Raw genomic sequence first — 20,092 nt, 5'->3', positions numbered from 1 at the left:
TGACTGAAGCTTGCAGGTCCACTTATTTATCATAATAACAAAACAATGATTTTATCAACTAAAAGTTTTGTTTTGGTTTCATCAGACCTCAGGATGTGCTCATTCTCATTAAAACACAAGTATGTTTGGGACCTAGATGCAAGAATCAAAAGAACTCTGTCTTCTCAAAAGAAGACACTTCAAACTAAGATTCAGAGATGACAAATTAAACTAAACATTTTCTTTAACAGTCATAAAGTCATCAGGCTTTCTTGAGATCATTAAAGACTCTAATATCTGTGTGTTTCCTAGTACCATTACAGTAGGCCCATTTTTGGAGATCTTGCAGCTGTTCTTGATGTGTGGCTGGCCTTGAATTGTGGTAGGCTGTTTCATTTGCAGAATCAGTACCACATGAAGAGGCTCCTCTGTTTTCATGTCTAGATCTGTGTGAGTGGGGAAAACAGAAAAAAAAAGAAATCATGGTTGAAGAATTTACAAGGGACTCCCTTACCGCCTTTAGCTTTCCTTCTCCCAAACTTCCCTTGGTCTTTTCCTGTGTGGCTCCAGTCATGTCCCTCCTTGCTTTCATCTTATTAGAAAAGAATAAATGCTTATTTAATTGCTTAAAGTTATTGCAAGAAAGGGTTTATCTTCAATAAGACAGTAAATTATGATTCAATTACTTTTGCTAAATTAAAAAAGGGGAAAAAAAGGAAACTCAGGTGGAATTAGATTGTCTACTACTTGGTCACATCAAACCTTTCTTTTTGAACAAAAATGTATTAAATGAAATAAATTCTACCAACTATTGTCAATTAGTTAGATCAAAAGAAGAGAAAATGAATAGACTAATCTGTCTTTATGGAATCAAGATATGAAAAAAAACAGCAAAATCATTTGTTGTTAATATTCAAATATTTGTTTGTTTGTTGTACGTACAATATAGGAACATATTTAGTTTTAGTTATATAATTTGTCAGAAAGTTTATTTTGTGTTTTATATGGTGGCCTAGAAGTGCAAATCACACCAACAAGTCTCTTATCGAAAAAACGTGTTAAAGTTTTATTTTTCTTTGAGGATGACAGAAATAGAAATGTATTTGGTCTCACTGCTGGCTTGAATGGTTATTACAGTGTGTGTTTTTTGAATGTGTGGTTGTGTGTAAGTTTGTCCCCTAAAGCTTTCTGTTGCTTTTCTGATGGACTTATCCTTTGTTGCCATTTTACAAGTCACAAGTACAGAGAGATACACACGCCCACATAAACACACACACAGAAATGAGATGGTTGACCTTGTTAATGTGTGAAAATCAAACTATTCTTTTAGAAAAAAAATCCCAAAATTACAATTTGAGTTGCTGAAGTTGCTTTTAAAATCACAGGTGAGTTTTTTCAAGATAAAGGAAATTAACAGAAACATCTATAAAACACTTAAGCAGAAAGTGTTTGTGTATTTTTTGTTTATTTTTAACAGAATGTCCCCACACCACAACGTGTCCTTGTAAGAGTAGTAAGAGCTTCTAAGTGGGTACCCACAAGTATAGCCAAAGTAGACACTTTCTCTCTCACACACACACACACACACACACACACAAACAGCCTCACCATTGGCTCTGCAGAGAGAGTCCCTTGTGTCTCCATCTTTTTTTTGCCTGCAGCTGCTGGCCAGCCTGTCAGTTCCCAGGCATCAAACCTTCAGTGATGACGCCTCGTCACGCCACCAAGTGGTAACCATTTGTCTAGCAGGGTTGAGGCACAGCATGGTGTTAGAAAAGCTGTTTCAGCAACAAATTTTAACATTTATGAACAAATAAAAACATAGAGCAGTATAAACTACATATATCCCTTTTTTCAAGCCTACTAGTATACCATATATAACTTTTTTTCATTTAATCTTATGTGTCAACTTCTGCATACTTATTTTATGTCAGCAAAACATCAATTTCCTTTACAGCTCATTAGGTTTTCGACTGCTTATCTAGTTTATATTTATATTTTTCCATCTATTTAAGAGAATTAGTCCTTTCACATTTCCTGTCTTCATACTGCTTTGGCCTGCCCTCATGTCTCGACACCCTCCCCCCATCTTGGCCTTTAATCTCCCTGCTGACCTGTTCTTTTGTCTTCCTAAGAGTAAAAAAAAAAACCTTACAATCATATATAAACAAAGATAGAACAGACCTGAAGCTTTGACCATTTTGGTTACAGATGAGCTATATTTGTGGTCAGCCCTTGCTGGAAAACAATAGAATGTTTTTCTGAAACATTCAAAAAGTGCAGTCTTTTTTTTTGTTACCTGATCTGTTGAAACACTTACAGAATTTTAAGTTTTATTTTGTTATTTTAGCTAAAAAAAAGTCTCTTTGTCTTTGTTGTGTTGTTTGACTTTTTTTAAACCAGGACTTCTCCTTAAAGCAATTTTAAATATTATAAAAATAAAATAAAAAATAAAAACAAATTTGAATTTAATTGTAAGTTACTAGTAGAAAACATTTTCTCCCAACAGTATAACTTTATAATAAATGCTCTTTATAATTTTGGTTTTTATTCAAGGATTGACTGAACAACTAGACGAGAGTTTCTATTTGGCATCTAAGAAGTTGCCACAAAGAAGCCGACAAACAAAATTGCTGGAATGATGTTTAAAATCCAAAGATCTAGCAAGAAGGTGATCTTTAAAAATCTCCCAGAAATGTTCCAGTTTTTAAAAAATGCCTCAAAACAGAAATGACAGCAATGTGAAAAGCAGACTGTTTTTTGTTGCCCTCGTGTTTGTAGCTTTAATGTTATTGAGGAAAAGTATTTATTTATTCAAATTAGTGTTTAGAAATGAACACAAACTACGCTCTGATTGTCTAATGGTCAGACAAGAAGCACTCAGTGGGCACAAAGGGATGTGCCCTTATCACTTGAACAGTCTTAACAGGTCCCCTGCGTAGTGTGCAGAGATTCAGGGGATTTGAAAAGTGAAATATCTGTATGACATGCCTGCATCTCACCTACTTCCCCCTTACTTGGTGTATAAGTGTTCCCTACAACCTGTTAGCCATAGAATGCCTGTAGAAAAAAATGTACATCAGCATTTTCAGTCTATAGTAGGAATGGGCAACTGCAGGCCTTGATGGCCACATTCCTGCATGTTTTCTAACATACCCTGCTCTGCCATGTTCTTATTGGATGGACACACCTGAACCGGGTAATCAGTCATGAGTAGGGCTTGGATATCTAGAAATTATGCAGACACACATGCCCTCAAGGCCTGAAATGTCCCATTCCTGGTCTACGGGGTCACCAAGTGGTCTTTGACCTTGATGTTTTGTGAGGGCCACCTGCTTGCCCCGAACAGGTTTGCCCATTTTTTGCCCCCAGACAGCCTGTATCCACCCGTAGGGCCAGATGTGACTAAGGCATAAGATGTGATGCATGTGAATGGACAAATAAAGCAGACAAGATAAAATGTGAAGCACAGTTGTGGGTCTCATTAAAAAGACAGAAAACTTTTAACTTCCATTTTGAGTTACAGGGTTGATGGTTTAGCAATGATTGTTACGTTTTGAGAATGACCTGCCACAGCTTGAACCAGCCTTGATGCAAACACGAACACTCGGTCGTCTGTGGAGTTCAAACACTTCAACAGCCGCTTCTTCATCTGCAGAAAGCATCACTTTGAATCGTCTTTGAACATCTCTCTTCTACTCCACACCAAACGCCTGCTTTAAAATTCATCCCACCAGGGAGGGACTTCACTGTCTACAGCTACATAGACACGATTTTTAAGGGGGAATTTGGGGGATTTCTCTCCTGCAGCTTTTCAGAAAGGCTGAGGTATCAGTCAGGTGCTGATGTTACACTGATGCAACCTCTCAGCCCGCAGAGGACGTTTTCCTTGTGGACGTCAGGCTAATCAGATGTATCTGCAGCTTCAGGATCCTAAAGTGATAAGAGGGAGAAGAGGGTTTTCTGTTGGTAAATAAAAAATACAAGCTATTTACATTTATTTTAGATATTATTTTTTAATATGAATAGGTAAAGAAGACCTTAAAGTCTCACTCCAATCATCTATTGATGTATTTTAAAAGCATTCTCAGTGGTCTTTAAATTCTGTTTTTTTAGGCAAAATTAAAAAACTGTGTCCTTTTAAATGACAATTTCTGCAAAGCAGGGGGGGCGGGACTGTTGGCGAAGAGTGGGTCTGACCTCATTTCCCATCATCTCTTTGTTGACACTCTCTCCTGCTAGCTTACAGATCCTCCTCCACACATATTTCGTTTTTCTTATTCTTATATCTTAAGTTTTAATCAATAACTTCCTGGATCTAATATTTGTCACCTGTGGAGTTCTTCTTGGTTCAAAGAACTGTCTCCTTTTTTTCTTTTCGTTTCTTCTTCTTCCTGATGGCTGGCATACAATTTTTAAGTGCATGGCTGGCACGCACTGGTATAGAGTGTCTACTTTAATTCCAATGTATTTATTTGTAGTCATTCCAAAGAAATGGTTGAGGGTGAAGCTGCTTTTTATTGGAAGGACCTTACCACCCACAGCAGAGGAGGAGGGGGGAACTGGGATTGTTCATTTGAACTTTTAGTTTATAAATATTAGTTAATTTTTTGAGTTAACTAAATCCTTGTTAAAATAATGACTTAAGTTCATGTTCATGTAAAACTTCCAAAAAGTTATTTTGCGTTGTATTAGCTCCGTGCTGTTGGTGTCAATGGTCTGGCTGGCCAATATAAAACCTCCTGATGTGTCTTGTTATGCTCAGTTTGTTTTTTTTTTTTTTTTAGGCCGCTTTGGCCTGGGTTTACTGTTAAGTACCTTCATTTAATTTATTTTCAGGAAGGGTCGGCATTTCAATCTGAGTATCGATACCAAGGTAAAGTATCGACACTAGCATAATGAGATCGATACTTTCATCACAGTTTTTCTTTAATGCAAACAATAAAGTGCTTGAATTTACTTATGGAGTTCATGCGAGCGTGGTGTCTGTCTGCAGTGTTGTCAGATTGGGCAAAAAACAGCCCAATTTTAGCAAAAACTTCCCCGATTTGAGTGGAATACTGCACACTCTAGCAACTCTGTCTGCGTAAACAGCGAACGGCCACCTGTCTTGCTTCAGCTCATGTCGTGCTCTCCCCTCTCTGCTTCATCAGAGTGGGGAGAGTTATTAGAGAGCTGCATATTTGCAGCAATGGCAGGATTTTATTTTTATATATATTTTTATATTTATTTAAACCACCAAATGGATCCTGAGTGGCTGTGTCTGCAGCTCACGGCTCCACCAGGGGAGGGTGAACTGTCCAGAAGAACCTCACTTCTGTCTTGTCTCCGGTCCTGCTCCAACACTTGGACCTCTTCTCGCGCCCCCATCTGTCCCCCAACTCCATCTAAATATTGCTAATTTAGGTAAATAAAAAACTAGTTTATAATTTTTAACCTTTCCCAACCTCCCAGTCCAGGCATATTTTCACAACAGATCTATAAACCAACAAAAAACAAAATTTGCACTTTCAATTAAAAAATTGTTTGAAATTGGATGCTGATTTAATTTGTGCCAGAGGCAAAAAAATGTTTTTTTTTTAAGATTAAGCAGAAATAGAAAAGCCCTGGAGTGAAAGATCTTCACCTATAGAGAAAATTCAGTGCATAAATAGACAAAAAAACAAACGTAAAGACGACCATAAAAATGTCTGGTAACCAAAATGTAGCTGTTCGTCCATCTTTAAACTGGGACAAAAAACGCTACACAGCACTAAACACAGGCCTGGTTCAGCAACTGTGAAACCTGAGGTAGACTTCTAATCCTACATGACATCATATCATAAATAAAAGTCTCAACTTTTCCAGAACTGAGTTGTAACCATTAAATCATAAAGAAAGGCGACATCTCACTGAAACCTGTTTATTGTCAGTTTTCATTTAAGGCATTCAATCCAACAAAATATAGTTGCATTCCATTTCTATAAATTTGACATTCAAGAGTGCATTTATTCTGCAAAAATATAATAAAACATCTGAATATCTTTTTAAAAAGAAGCGTTAGAATAAGAAATTTTAAACTTTTTTAGACTTTAAACAAAAGCGCGAATACATTCTTAATCCAGCAGGTAAACAGCATTGGTCCCCAAAACCTTGAAATATGAATATAAATTTTTTTGCTCTAAAAATAAATATATATTTGAAGGTGTATTTGGTCAAAGCGTCCTGTGAAGTCCCCCCCCCCTGAACAGGAAGTCCTTCACAGCTCCCAGAGAAAGGTGCAGAGTTTGCAGAAGTCCAGCACATTCAAAAGCTTTTGTCAAAGAAAATGCTTTCATCCACTTCAACAAAAAACAAAACAAACATACAAACACAGCAAATCAGACAAATATGACTCCATAACCCTGCTGCTGAAAAACTGCTACATGCTAAAGGCGAGCTAGTTGATCTTCTTGGAGTCTTTTGTGTCTGAGCTCGTAGACTCCTCTTTGGCTCTCAAGGAGCTGCTTCGTCCTTCCACGGCAGCACTGGGAGATCTGGAGGATCCATTCTCCTTAGCTTCCCTTTTTGCGTTGTCGTTATTGATGCACGCTTCCTTTGCCTCACCCGTGAGGGCGGAGTAAGGGGAGTGGCCTGCAAAAAGGGTCTTGTAAAGAACCGACTCGATAGTGGCGAAAGGTGAGGAAGAGGAGCCAGTCAGCATGATCCGAGACTAAAAAAGAAGGGAAGAAACTAAAAGTTAAAGATGACAAAAGCTTGTCTTTTGCAATACTACTGTGGGACAGTGCTGAAGATGATCAAAGAAATCAAACCCAACAGAAAACTCAACCTAAAATAATAAAAAACAACAAAAACAGGAACTTCATCGGTACGGAGATAACACCTAAATCCCTAAATGCAATCTGTTGGTCACCTGAGCTAAAAGAAAGGACTAGTTGCCCTTATTGGAATATTCAGGAGATTATAAAGCTCCAACATGTTTGCAATAAATTGCAACAGCAGGAAGTAGCCAGAAAGATCAGTGAGGAGAAGTGAGATGAATGTTGAGAGGATGAAGAGTGAAGTGGCAGTTGATGCTGACAACATACTTGAATGGGAGAGATGACAGGACTGTTTCTGGCTGAGCTGTTTAACAGGATCTTGGAGGACAAATGTCCTGGTGTCCATTTTGAAGAACAAAGGAAATGTGCAGAGAAAAAAGGATGAATAGAATCACCAATGAAACCATCTGAGTAAAAGCTCCTGGTAGATAATGAAGGGAAGCAGACTGAGATGGTTTGGACATGTTGAGAGGAAGAACAGAGATGCTGAGGTTGGAGCTACCAGGAATGACGAGACCAAAGAGGAGGTTCAGGGATGTAATGGAGGAGGACATGAAGGTGGTGTGAGAGAGGAGGATGCAGAAGATAAGATGGAGGGAGATGATTTTCCGTATGCAACCTCCAAATAGAACAGCCCAAAAATAAAGAAGAACTGAATTTATACTCAAAATTGAATATTGATTTAGTTGTTTTTCAGGATATTGTGCGTCTGTGCACTACAGATGTACAAATATTCAGTCTGTAACTGATAAGTTATTATTTCTAGGCATATTTTTGAAGCTTCTAATTCCACAATGAGATATAACTTTTAATAAAATAATGTATTATGTCCCGTTCTCCAAAACTATTAATTTTTCAAGTTACAAATGAATTCTGTGTTTCAGTAAAAAAAAGTCTTGGTTGTTATAATGCTGTGATCTTCCAGCGTAAAACTTCTTAACTTTTATCTGAAAAACTACCAACATCTACTAAGAGACAAACGCTTTTATTGTTAAAAACTGAAAAATAGCAGACATTGAGCTCAAATTCATAACTGGAATCGAGTCTTACTAAATAAAAAGGAAAACCATTTTAAATGATAACATGCACACATTAAATTACAGGATTTGTATTTACTTTAAATTAGTGAATGACTGAGAATAATCGGAATTAGCCTGAGCGCACAATTATAAATAGCAGGCTTGGACACAGCTCATAAATCTGATGAAAGCGTTTGCTGTTAATTTGACAGATCAGTCAGAGAGAGCGATCTGAAGAACAATCAGTTGAAAGCAGACGCAGTAGATTTATCTGTGTCTCAGTCAAGAGAGCGCGTTTCCCTGAGAAAAGGGGGGATGATGATGTAAGCTGGAGAACATGATGCAAAAACTCCAGCTCTGCGGGTAATACAGACTAATGTGAGTCACTGAAGCAAGAGCTTCAAAAAGCCAAAGAAGGAAGGTCATTTAAAAGACGAGATCTAGCAGGAAAAAAGAAAAAAAACATATGCACCCAATGTCTTCAAAATATCCAGCATCTCAACTGTTATTTTTTTTTTTTATTATTGATAAAATCTACCAAAACGAGCTCACCACCTCAGCTTCATCCATATAAACCCCTAGACTGACCTTATTGACAACAATGAAGATGGTGTAGACGAGCATCAGGTGGTGCTTCTGCACTGGAAGGTAGTGGGTCTGCTGGAGAGTGAACAGCACCGCCCCGATCAGGGTGATCTTTGTGGGGCTAAAAAAGCCGTGCGGAAAAAAATACAGATGAAACAAATGGGAAACCATGTATATTCATAAAATCTTATAGACCAGTAGTGCCCCAACGCGTGGGTCACTTGATACCCGGCCACAGAGGAAAAGAAACTTACACCACTTCTGTTTTATTTATTAAATAATTCTAAAGGAAGTTTTATTTTATAAAACAGACGGTTTCTCTTTTTCACATCCGGCTATGATTTTCCTCTTCACACATGTCAAGATGTTGTCCTAGTTCACATGTTTATCATACTTGCAAAATTTGTTCCAACCGCTAAAAGAAAGTTTAAAAAAAATAATAATGATTTAAGTTTCCTTCCACAGCAAAGATCCAGTAAGGAAGCTGAAGAAAAGACGTTTGACTTGAAAGAAAATTCAAAATCTAATTTAAAAAAGAAAAAAGTGTTTTGGGGTGTTTTTTTCCAAGTTCTTATTGCATTTTTATGATGATGGATATAAAGAAAAATGAGCTCAAAGTTGCATCTCTGAGTATTTCTTTATTCTTTTCTTTTCTGATTATAAAGTTGCCAGCACTGTGGATTCACATTTATAATTCTATTTATTGAAAAAAAGACAGCTATATCATTTTATTTTGGTGCACCTTAATAGTCAGACGAGGCTGAAGATGGCGTCTGCCTTAGAAATTTAGATTCTTCCTTCCTTTCCTCTCAAAAGGTCTTGCGACAGTTGTTAATAAGAATGTTGTTCTTGATCTGTCCTGCCTGCCTGGATACATAAAGGCTAAATAAAAATAACTAAAGTAAAAACCAGCCTCTTTGTTTCAGTTCAACTTCATCTTCTGTCAAATATCTACAGGTGTTTTGAAACTGACCTCTCACACTAGATTTCATGATGGACCATTTTTGTTTCAAAAAATTTGATTTTATAATTTTGTATTTTAATAATAACAGACCAAATGCTAGAAAAAAAACTGGACTTCAGCCTTGTACAGGCTGGTGTGTGACAATATTGTCAGACTTAAAATGGATCCGTGGCTTAAAAAGTGTTGGAGATCACCTATCTGAGGGAGTCTGCCCTCCCCAGTGTTTGTCTCTACAGGACAAGAACTACATTTTAGCCTCATGGGTTATGGTGCACAGATTGTAAGCAAACCAGCTAATACCAACTACTGATGTTGTGATTAAATGTTGTAATGTTGTATTTAGTTTTAATTGTATAGTAAACGGCTACGTGTTCTGTATTTTATTTTATTGTATATGCATGAGTGCTTTTTTGCCTTTTTACATCATGGCCCATGGAGCTGCAGATGAAAACCAGCCTTTGGCTAATTCTGACTTTTTGCACCATGTGTGATTCTGCTTTTTGTGTTTATTTTTATTACACTGTTCCCTTTTAAACCCTCCACACCTGAGCTTTAGCTCCAGATTTGACATTTTTTGCACTGTTATGAAAATCCGCTTTTCTTTGCAGCTGACTCACGTTGATCGGGCAAAACGCTTGAAGAGTTACGGTAGGTCAAAGATTGTGTGTTATTTAGGTGTTGCCGGCATCATCTCAGATGTTAAAGGTTTTTATAAACGATACAGTTAGGAGTGAGACTTCATTTATCTTGTGAAGACAAACACCAAACCCTGTTTCCTCAGGTCAAACATGCACATAGGTGTACTTTAGGGCTGGTAAAGACTCACTAAGACATCTTGAGGAGCTCGTTGGTCTCTGGCTTCCAAACGCCTCGAACGAGCTGCTCAAAGTTGCTGATGAGACCTCCTCCAGCACCTGGAGAGACGACAAGAGGCAGCTGCTTGAGACACTTATTTTCAAGAAAACCCCCAAATGAAATTAAACTAAGTCAACAGACTCACTCACTGACCTCTGGCCCAGCCAATGGCTATCATAACCAGCAGACTGTCCTTGTACTTTTGGCGTGCCTGAGTGACTCCTCCAAGGACCTTCCATGTCCTCGTCACCTCCTTCATTCCTGACAGCACCAGCCTGAGGGGCAGCAAGGCTGCACTGCTGTAAACCACGTCCTTGGGGCAGTAAAAGATCAGGTACCTGTGAAGACACGGATCACATGTTAGAAAAATTCTCTTTTCGCCACTAGAGGGCACCGTAAACTTTTAATTTTAAAGAGGTGTCATTTAATCTGCCACCTGAAGGGGGCACCAAAGACCATGAATGGAAAAAAAAAGAAGAGAGAGAAGCTGCAATAGATACAGGAAGTACTTTGTACATCAAAACTCTCCAAAATAGGAGAAGATTGTGGATCTTTTCTTATTCTTTATTGTTCTGTTTTTCAGCTTTTTACCAGACGATCGAGGCAAGGAGAACCCCAGTGCCGTTGGACAGAGGCGCCACAGGGGGTTCGGCCAGCATGATCCCCGACAGCACTGCCCCCCCAAAGCAGTAGAGCATAGAGCTGAACCAGCAGGCCAAGGGGCTGGCTCTGGAAACCTCCAGAGCTCCTGCACAACAACACAAACGTTTCCTGTAAACAAGTATTTCCCTGTGCAGAATTCTTTTAAAAAATCCTGTAAAACTCGGCAGGAAATTCTTGAATAATTTTTGATGTATACACTTTGCACTCATCTGACCGATGATGTGGGCCTTCAGGTCTCTAAACATTAACTTGTGCACAGCTCAGTGTCATAAAGGTGAGTTTATCATGTTTACTCTGAAGATAAAAGATCAAAGTACAGAAAAATGACTTTTATACATCGTGGAATTCATCAGCAACTCTGTTTTCTCTCTGGAGAAAACTCCATTCTTTTTTTCTTTCATTTACCTCAAATAAAATAAAAAGACACCCAACGTCAGAAAGACAGCTCTCGGTTAATCCAGCCTCACCTGCCTTGAGTTGCTGCCACCACCTTCAGGATCAAAAGAGTAATCTGAGGATTACCGATAGATTAGAGACTCCTAAAGAGGAACTGGTTAAATTTAAAGCCCTCAATCTAAGAACTCTTTTAGCATTTCTTAGGAAAACAGTTTTTTTTAAAGTTTCCTCTAACAGTCTGTTTAGTAAGTGTAAACATCTTAGTAGCAAATGTGCAGAAATCGTGGACGGTTGTGCAAAAACAGGTTTTAAACAAGTTTAAAACTGTTCAGGTTTGGTAACTCCTGTCCTACAGCAGCAAAGACCAGGAGGAGCACTTCAGAAAATAGTCATAAAATGCAATTTTAGACATTTTAATCTCAAAAATAACCAACAAGCAGAGTCCGAGGAACCACATGGGTGGGTCAACAAGCCGCATTTTAAAAAACATTTCTGCTTTTTCATACAGAGATTTGGAAAACGCGTTGGGTTCAAGGCGGCACCCACTCTACCACAGCTCGAAGAGGGGGCCATATCACTGCAAAGTCAGAGCTGATCCTGAAGAAGGTTTTGAAGGAACGTGTGGTGAATTTCACGTTTCAAGCCCGTCTCCCTCAGGCAGAAAGATGTAAGGCGGCGGCTTGCGCATTCTAACGCCTCCTTCTCAAACAAACAAGCACGAGCGGCTGAAGCTGTCTGCTTTTCACGTGTGTGACCTTCTACAACTACAGTCAGGACCCTTACAGCCAACAGTCCAAACTCCCTCTTACTTCCGTTCATGTTGTTCTATCAAAAATAGCCAAGTTATTATTCCAGAACTCCTGTCATGGATCAGCACAGCTTCTGGCAGGATGAAAGCAAACACTGTCCTTCCTTTTTTGGGAATTTTTAGAGCCAGTTTCCATTGGATTTGTCCACAAAAAGAGAGCACTGATCGCCGTATAAAGAAGTTGCTCAAGTCTTTTAGGCACAAAGAAGCCAGTGTAGAATTTCTGCTTTCATCCTAAAAGGGCAGCCGCGTCTTTACTCTTCCTCTGCTAAAAAACTAATTTGGACTTCACTTTTAAAGAGATTCAACTACTGCATAAAGAAATAACAACACCGCTTCAGTTTCTCTCTTATGGCAGAAAGGACTTTTTCTGTCTCCATTTTTGCTAGATTTGTTGGAGGAGGTTTCAGAGGATTTACCGCCGGAAAGAGAAGAAAAGGAGGGCTGGACCATCTCTGCGATTCCTTTCCTTTTTGGGAAGAAGTAAAGCGTTAACTTTTAATGGCCAAACCTTTTGTCTCCAGTTCTAGGACATTCCTCCCTAATCTTCAAAAAGTTCAGCCACTTTTTAAAAAAAAAAAAAATTTAGAACCCAGAAGACTACGGACAAGAGGGCCGTTGCATGGCGTATTGTTTGTGCATACTTCTACCCACAGCAGTGAGGGACAATTAGTGAAAAGGTCAAGAGCGTGGATGCTTGGCGAGGCATGATCCAAAATAGGTTTGAACTACAATGGGGCTGCATGCACGTGGAAAGATGATGTTAAAAGTCCACCCGACTCCACAGAGCCAGTGACATAACACCTACTCTGACTCAATTACTTTATAAAGTTAAAGTTGTTTTTTTTTCATTAAAAGAAGCTGCATGGTTTTGCTATTTCCCTCCGTTATTCAAATTATGATAACTTTGTTCTACAGTTTAGAAAGATGCACCTTTCCATTAGCTGAATTAACTTTTTGACTTCGGAATGCACCATCTTATTATTTTACAAACAAGTTCCTTCAATGATATAATCATGTTTTCCTAAATAAGTTAATTTACACGACTTTTTAGGACATGGAGAGGTTTCTTTGAGGCCTTAAAGCTGCACACTGAACCATTTCAGATGCATTTCTCAAAGAACCAGGAAGATTCAATGTTTTTCACTGGAATTTTAGCTTAGCCTGGAATGCTGTAGGTTTTTTTTTTGTTTGTTTGTTTTTTTTTTGTTTTTTTTTTTGGGGGGGGGCATCCTGTCTGCACCATGGGGCAGAGGTGACCCCTCATTTATTTGACTACATCTGAACTCTGCATTTGAATGCAGCATTGAACTGTTACAGCAGTTTGGAGGATCTTATCTGAGGAGTAACAACAGCAAACTGCAGAGCGTTTTTAGTGCCCCACACCCTAAAACCCTCCGAATTTCAGCTGATAAACAGCCACAGCCTTGAATTTGAGCAAATAAGAATAATTTTTAATAGGTGTGCCGTAACATTTTGCCTTTTCAAATTCTAAACAAAAAAGTTCATTACTTTTCTTTACAAAGAGTCTGTCAACAAACCTTTTTTTTAACATACAAGTACTCTATTAACCTTTAAGTCAGGAAGCACAAGTTTAAAAGTCATCTTTGAGTTTCCTTTTATACTGTAACATGTATGGAGCCCTAGACAGGACGTTAACATAAAACAAATTGTTCCCTCAAATTAATAACATGTGGCCACAATTTGGTATTTTGTGTGCCGAAGTAAGTATTTCCTGTCAAAAATTTAAACATTGGCATTATATGCAAAAAAATTTGCCTATTGTGCACACAAATTAGCATTTAGCTGACACAATTTAGCGTTTAGTGCGCACAAGTTAGCATTTAGCACGCACAAAGTATCATTTTGCGCGCACAAATTAGCATTTTGCATGCCCAAAATAGCATTTTGCAGGCTCAAAATAGCATTTTGCAGGCCCAATATAGCATTTTCCAGGCCCAAAATAGCATTTTGAAGGCCCAAGATAGCATTTTGTGCCCACAAGTTAGCATTTTGAGCCCACAAGTTAGCATTTTGAGCCCACAAGTTAGCATTTTGAGCCCACAAGTTAGCATTTTGAGCCCACAAGTTAGCATTTTGAGCCCACAAGTTAGCATTTTGAGCCCACAAGTTAGCATTTTGAGCCCACAAGTTAGCATTTTGAACCCACAAGTTAGCATTTTGAGCCCACAAGTTCGCATTTTGAGCCCACAAGTTTGCATTTTGTGCCCACAAGTTCGCATTTTGAGCCCACAAGTTCGCATTTTGAGCCCACAAGTTCGCATTTTTCATGCATGCGCGCAAAAGTTAGCATTTTGTGTGAACAAAATATTAGTAGGAACTTAACATATTAAAATGCCTATTTGTGCCACGAAAAGGCTAATAAATGCTCATTCTTAGGAACAATTAATTTGAGAAAACTATTTATCTAAAATGTCATGTTTAGGGCTCCATATAAATTAGCCTACTTATGATTAGAATTAAAAGATCTGCAGTTTACATCAAAACTAATTACAAATTTGTTAATCTCATTACTTTCAGCAGCAAAGCCCTGAAGGTGAATTTTATGGTTTAAAAAATTGCATATTAACTTTACAGATGATGTTTTTTAATGGCGCGTGCTCGTGTTTGTCTCTGTGGTTGCGTGGCAGTGGGGTGACTTTCCTTAAGCGAAGCTTCGTGTTTCAACGCATCACTAATTAAAAACATACCTGGCTGCTCCCGCAGCGCCATAACGGACACGATGTAGTGCGCCATGTCAAAGTACGGAAACATGGACAAGTTTGCCAGTCCGTGAGACAGTTCGTCCAGGTACAGGAGCTCCATGCTGTCACTTCTGCACAAAAAAAGAATTCGTCTTTAGTTCATTCGAGGACTTCCTGTGGAAACAAAGCTCCCAGCGGTCCAACTCTGAGCATCAGGGTGAAGCACTTGTCTTCATCCCCGGAAGAGTCTGCCCTGTTCTCGAGCTGCCCTGGCAGCTGTGTCCAAGCAGAAGCTGCTAACAGCTGGTTAGCTGCGACGGGTCGCTGGTCGCCGGGCAACCGAGAGTTGCTCTACCCGGAATTCCTGCTCGTCTCTCCGCCATGCTGGTGATGTAACGAACGGAGCCAGAACGGCTGTGTGATTGGAGGAAGACGAGCGGCGGGAGCCAATCAGGTGTCAGAAGGTGGCTCCTTTGAGAGGATGGGACCGTTTGAGATGCATGACTGCTACATTTGATCAGTTTTGTCCTCTTTCTACATTTATGTCTTGTCATAATAAAGTCATTCATTTGTGGTTAGTGTGTGTGCGTGCGTGTGTGTGCATGCGTGTGTATATATATAAAAATTTCAACTTTTATTTTCCAAAGAATCCAATAGAAACTCTACATACGTTAATATTTTATGAAGTTTAAAAAATAGTTTTTGTTTTATGTTTTTTTTAATTATTGAAAAAATATATTTACATTATATTTTACCTTTTATTGCTGTGATAATCCTTAAACATTACAAAATATTCAACTCCTTCATGTGATTGCATTATATAGGCCTACTTTTGGTTTTGGTCTCATTGAACACAAACAGGAAAGCTTCATATCCTCCACAGACTTTGTGAAATGAGAAACAATGGGGGAAAAAAACATACTTTCATCCTTAAAGGTGTTTTAAACTTTTACCAAATTCAGATCTGTTGCTGCATTCCCTCACATGCACCCAGGTTGTGGTCATGTAAAAAATCTATACTTTAGTTAAGACGATGATTGCAGCTAATTCTGCAAATTATATACATTGCTTTTCATTAAATTCAACCATATGGTGTTTGTATTTTTAAATGTTTTATTTATTAATTAATTTTTTTTGTTTACAAATCTGAACTTTTCAAAGTGAATTTAGCATCTACTACTCCAACTTGCAGATTATACTTTCATTTCTAATGTGTTTTGCAAAACAGAAAAATGCAGCCAATATATTTTAAATGTTTATTTTACTTTCTGAAAAATAATTGTTTTAATAGTGCAAAGGTTTTTGTTTCTTTATAAAACACAATTTTTTTTGTAAGTAGGATGCTGAAGAGAATGGAGAGAGTTGTTCGGACAGCAGGAAAAAAATCATTGGCCGCTCTCTGCCAGATATTACCACTCTCACTGCCTAAATAAAGCCCATAGGATCGCCAATGACAGATTCCACCCTGGACACCACCTCTTGGACCTGTTGCCCTCTGGCAGGTGATGCATCAGGTCAATACGAACAAAAACAAAGAGACTAAGAGGCAGCTTGTATCCAAAAGCAGTCTCAGCCGTGAATCCGGACAGAAAACAGCACCGTATTTCTAACAGTTTTACATATTCGTTGTTTGCTACCTCTTACATATGTTGTTTTCTTGCTCAAGGGAGCTGCTGCTAAATTTTCTATTCGCTATTCTATTTGCTATTCTATTCTTAAAAGTTAAAGCTGTCATGAACTGGTTAGTGGACTCTACCCGGGAAGAATATATTTTACAGGTGATTACAGTTTAAAAATGAAACACTACCGGACACTGCTAGAAAGCCTGAGGCAGATTTTGTGGAGCTTCTGTTTTACAATTTGGGTTATTACAATACTTGTTGCTTATTTTGATCAAGTATAACAAATTCGCCGTTTTCTAAAGAGACAACTTTGTTTTGTTGATTTTAAGAATAAATAAGGATGTATCAGACTGCCTGTGTGTGTGAGTGTCATGGTTGAAAGCCTTCTGGTGAAGAGAAATCTGTGTAGTAATTTCTGAAGGAAGGTGGTGAAATACAGAAACTGGTGTGGTTTGGGGTCAGAGCTGTCCAAAAGGTAAAGATAATCCAAGAAGTAAGTCAGGCTGGAAGATGAAAAAGACAACTGGAATCAAAAAACAGTCAGGAGTGGGCTCAATAACTCCAGAGGACTGCACTACCAAAAATGACCAGAAGATGGAGACATAGGAAGGGAGCGTTGCCTAACAAGGCTGGTTGGACCCATATACTGTTGTTTTTACATGGTTGGACCAAGCCACTGAGATCATAACACCTCCAGGCTTGTCTGAATTTCTGTTTTTCTCAGTTGCAGTTAGTCTTCTTAAAAACACAATGTTATCATCTGTGTGTATCTGTGTTTTATGATAAACTATACATTTTTTTAAATAAAAAAAAATGCTCCCCACTTTGCAGCCAACACAGTTTTTCAGCTTTTATTTTTTTAAATATTCTATTTAACCCTTGTGCTATCTTAGATGACCCCACCCTTACTTTGACGTGTTCTCCCTACCATGACAAAGGTGGATAAAGGTGGAAAGATTTCATGTAATCCATGGACACCAGTGAAGATCACAAATCATTGAAGAAAAAAGGTTCAGAGCACTGTCTACTGGGTCTAGATGACCCAACTCCCAATGTTAAAATGCCTAGGATAGCACAAGGGTTAAACCCACACATCAACTGCTAAACAAAAATACTGATGATCATTTTTTACATTGTTGTGGATTTGCCAGATTCCGACGTCACCGTGACTTTATAACCAGTAGATGGCAATGTTTGACAATGTTAGCATAGCATACCACACTGATGTTTGGCCAGAAATCCTTACACAGACATACTTGCATCTTCAGCAACTGCATTCAAGAGAAAAATGTACATATTTCGTTTTCTTTTAAATAAATTACATTAAATGGAGTGACTGTATGATGGAATTGTTTTAAGAAATTCCGTTTGAAATAAAATCTGAAAATGACCAAACTTCAGATTAATCTGAGCGGAGAGTACAAAATCTAGATTATTTTACTTTGCAAAAACAAGAAAACAAGGAAGTGAAGTGATGACTATCTGACGGAAACCAGGTTTAAAAAGGTGGAACCAGCATAGTCAGGAGATGATGTAATCACACAAGGTGTATGCACTGTGAAACTCCACCCGAGACCACTCCTGTGTCTGTTTGCAGCCTGCACGGCTCTCAGATGTGTATCATCTTGTTGAAACCTTGCGGTGTGACGTCACTGGCAGAAGATTGCCAGGAAAATTTCAGATCCAGCCCTGCAATGCTGAATGACACTTCCAATAAATCTGCCACAGGGAGGTGGGTCTGTCAGGTTCAAGGCTCAGTGCTTGTCAGGGCTCTCCGCACACACAGGCACACAGGCAGCGCCGTGGCAGACGTCTGAGCAATTCTAATCAGTATTCTCCCAGCGGTGCAGGATTAAACTGTCTCCTCAGCTCCTGCAGCTCAAGGTCCACCTCCCGTTCCTTGGATTTCTGGGCTCACCTCAAAGACCCTGGGGCTAAATTTGGGTTTTCAAAGTAACGAAACTCTTTATTTAGTTTTGTCTACCAAGTCTGTCACTCTTGGGTTACACCATTGAAGCCGAAATGCTGCCATTCCTCAAGCAAGTCAAGCAGGGGTGAGGTCAAATGATGCAACAGATCAGTACTGAAGGTCCAGGCCCTGATTTTAATCTGACGCTGGTGGAACAAGTGAAGGTCAAGTTAAAGTTTTCTCTGAGAGCAAAATCAAGACATTTGCTTATCTGTTCAGCCAGTGTTTTGGTTTGTGTCTTTGACTTTAGGCTAACATTGCTTCACGCAGCAATCAGTTGTGCTTGAAAGTGTCAAACTGCAACTAAAGTCATAAGTCTGACTGTGTGTTTTTATGTGGTAATACAGCAACAACTGAAAAAAGTATTTTTATAAAGAATTTTTATTTTATTAAGATTCAGGAGACAGAAAATAATTATTGTATTCTTTGATGGAAGACAAAAACGTATTCTTTGATGGAAGACAAGAACTTATAGAGGCCCCTCAGGCTCCAACATAGAGCTCTGTGAGCTCCTTTACTGACCCCATAGATGAGTCATCTATGAGTCTTTTTGTGCAGTTATTGATTCAGCTTCTGTCTTTAATAATGAATTCACCCTCTGCATTACAGTGAAATTGTAGATCCTTATTCAGCTTAAAAATGGGGGGGGGGGGGGGAATGAATCCTTAAGCACCTAAATCAATTTTCTTTCATTTTTATACCACTGTTTTGACAGACACAATTAGACATACATACACACACGTGTATATATTTTGAAAACAGCACCACTCCATTACCAATTTTTTGGGGGGAAAATACTTTACATGCATCAACATTTTCTCTATGGTCATCCAAAATGTCCTACCAACTATAAAATAAATAACAAATATATATATATTTTGTTTTAGGACCAAAAAGGACAATGTATGAAAATATGTGTGTGACGTTTAAAAGTTCGGCAAAAAAAAGGTTAAATATTTAATTAAGTTTTGGCAATTGTATCTACAGAATAAACTATTTCCAGGTACAAAAGCAACAGTTTTTGTATGCATAAAGCCTTCAGCTGTAGATGGCTTCTTATCAGAAAACGTTTTGGACTAAGACTCTCGTGAGGGAACATCTGGACCACCTTAAGGCCTCAAACGACCTCCTCAACACCAACTGTTAGGCCCACTTGTCCTCTGCCAGGCGGGGGGAGGAGCCCTCCACCAGGAGTTTATGGTAGAAAGATCTGCTTACTCACAGAAAGTCTTATACAACCAGAGGATAAGGAACAACCTCAGAGCTAAAGCTGAATGTTGCTCTTTAAACCAAATCAAAAGGGATAGCTTCCCTGTAAATAAAATCCTCAGAGAGGGAGGCGGGTTTCCAGGTAGAAAAATATTTTGAAAATTGACGTTGAAATAAAGAATCGTTGTATCGATGAGCTGCTGAAGGAGTCTCTTAATGATTCCTCTTTGCTTATCTTGTTTTACTCATTTTTCAACAATGTTTCTATAGACCTAATAGTGGTAAAGATACCCTCCATATAATCATTTCAGTATTTTCAAACAAGTAATTGAAAGCTCCACAGCAACACAACTTTAAAGTCCCACTCCAACCATCTTTAGATCTATTGTAAAAGTGTACCCAGTGGTCTTTTAATCATAATTATGCAGTTTGTAGCCAAAATATAAAAACCTGTCATTTTCTAGGACACAGTTTCTGCAGAACTGAAGTGGTTCATTGAAATTTCCCCTTCAAGTTTT

At 38.5% G+C, this 20,092-nt stretch overlaps 1 protein-coding gene across 1 annotated transcript; it reads right to left on the bottom strand.

Moving 5' to 3' along the window:
- Positions 1–5,865: 5,865 nt before the first annotated feature.
- On the bottom strand, positions 5,866–15,158 carry tmem38b (transmembrane protein 38B). Its single transcript, XM_004074581.4, has 6 exons — positions 14,781–15,158; positions 10,794–10,950; positions 10,356–10,540; positions 10,174–10,261; positions 8,387–8,504; positions 5,866–6,670 (listed from the first exon to the last, which is right to left on the bottom strand). The coding sequence occupies exons 1-6, from the start codon at positions 14,893–14,895 to the stop codon at positions 6,398–6,400; spliced, it is 936 nt and encodes a 311-aa protein (XP_004074629.1). The 5' UTR covers positions 14,896–15,158; the 3' UTR covers positions 5,866–6,397.
- Between the last annotated feature and the right edge of the window lie 4,934 nt (positions 15,159–20,092).

The sequence above is a fragment of the Oryzias latipes genome, chromosome 12 (genome assembly GCF_002234675.1).
Source record: "Oryzias latipes chromosome 12, ASM223467v1".
Taxonomy (NCBI): domain Eukaryota; kingdom Metazoa; phylum Chordata; class Actinopteri; order Beloniformes; family Adrianichthyidae; genus Oryzias; species Oryzias latipes.
Note: the sequence above shows the minus strand (reverse complement) of the source record. Positions and strands in the feature narration are given on the sequence as shown.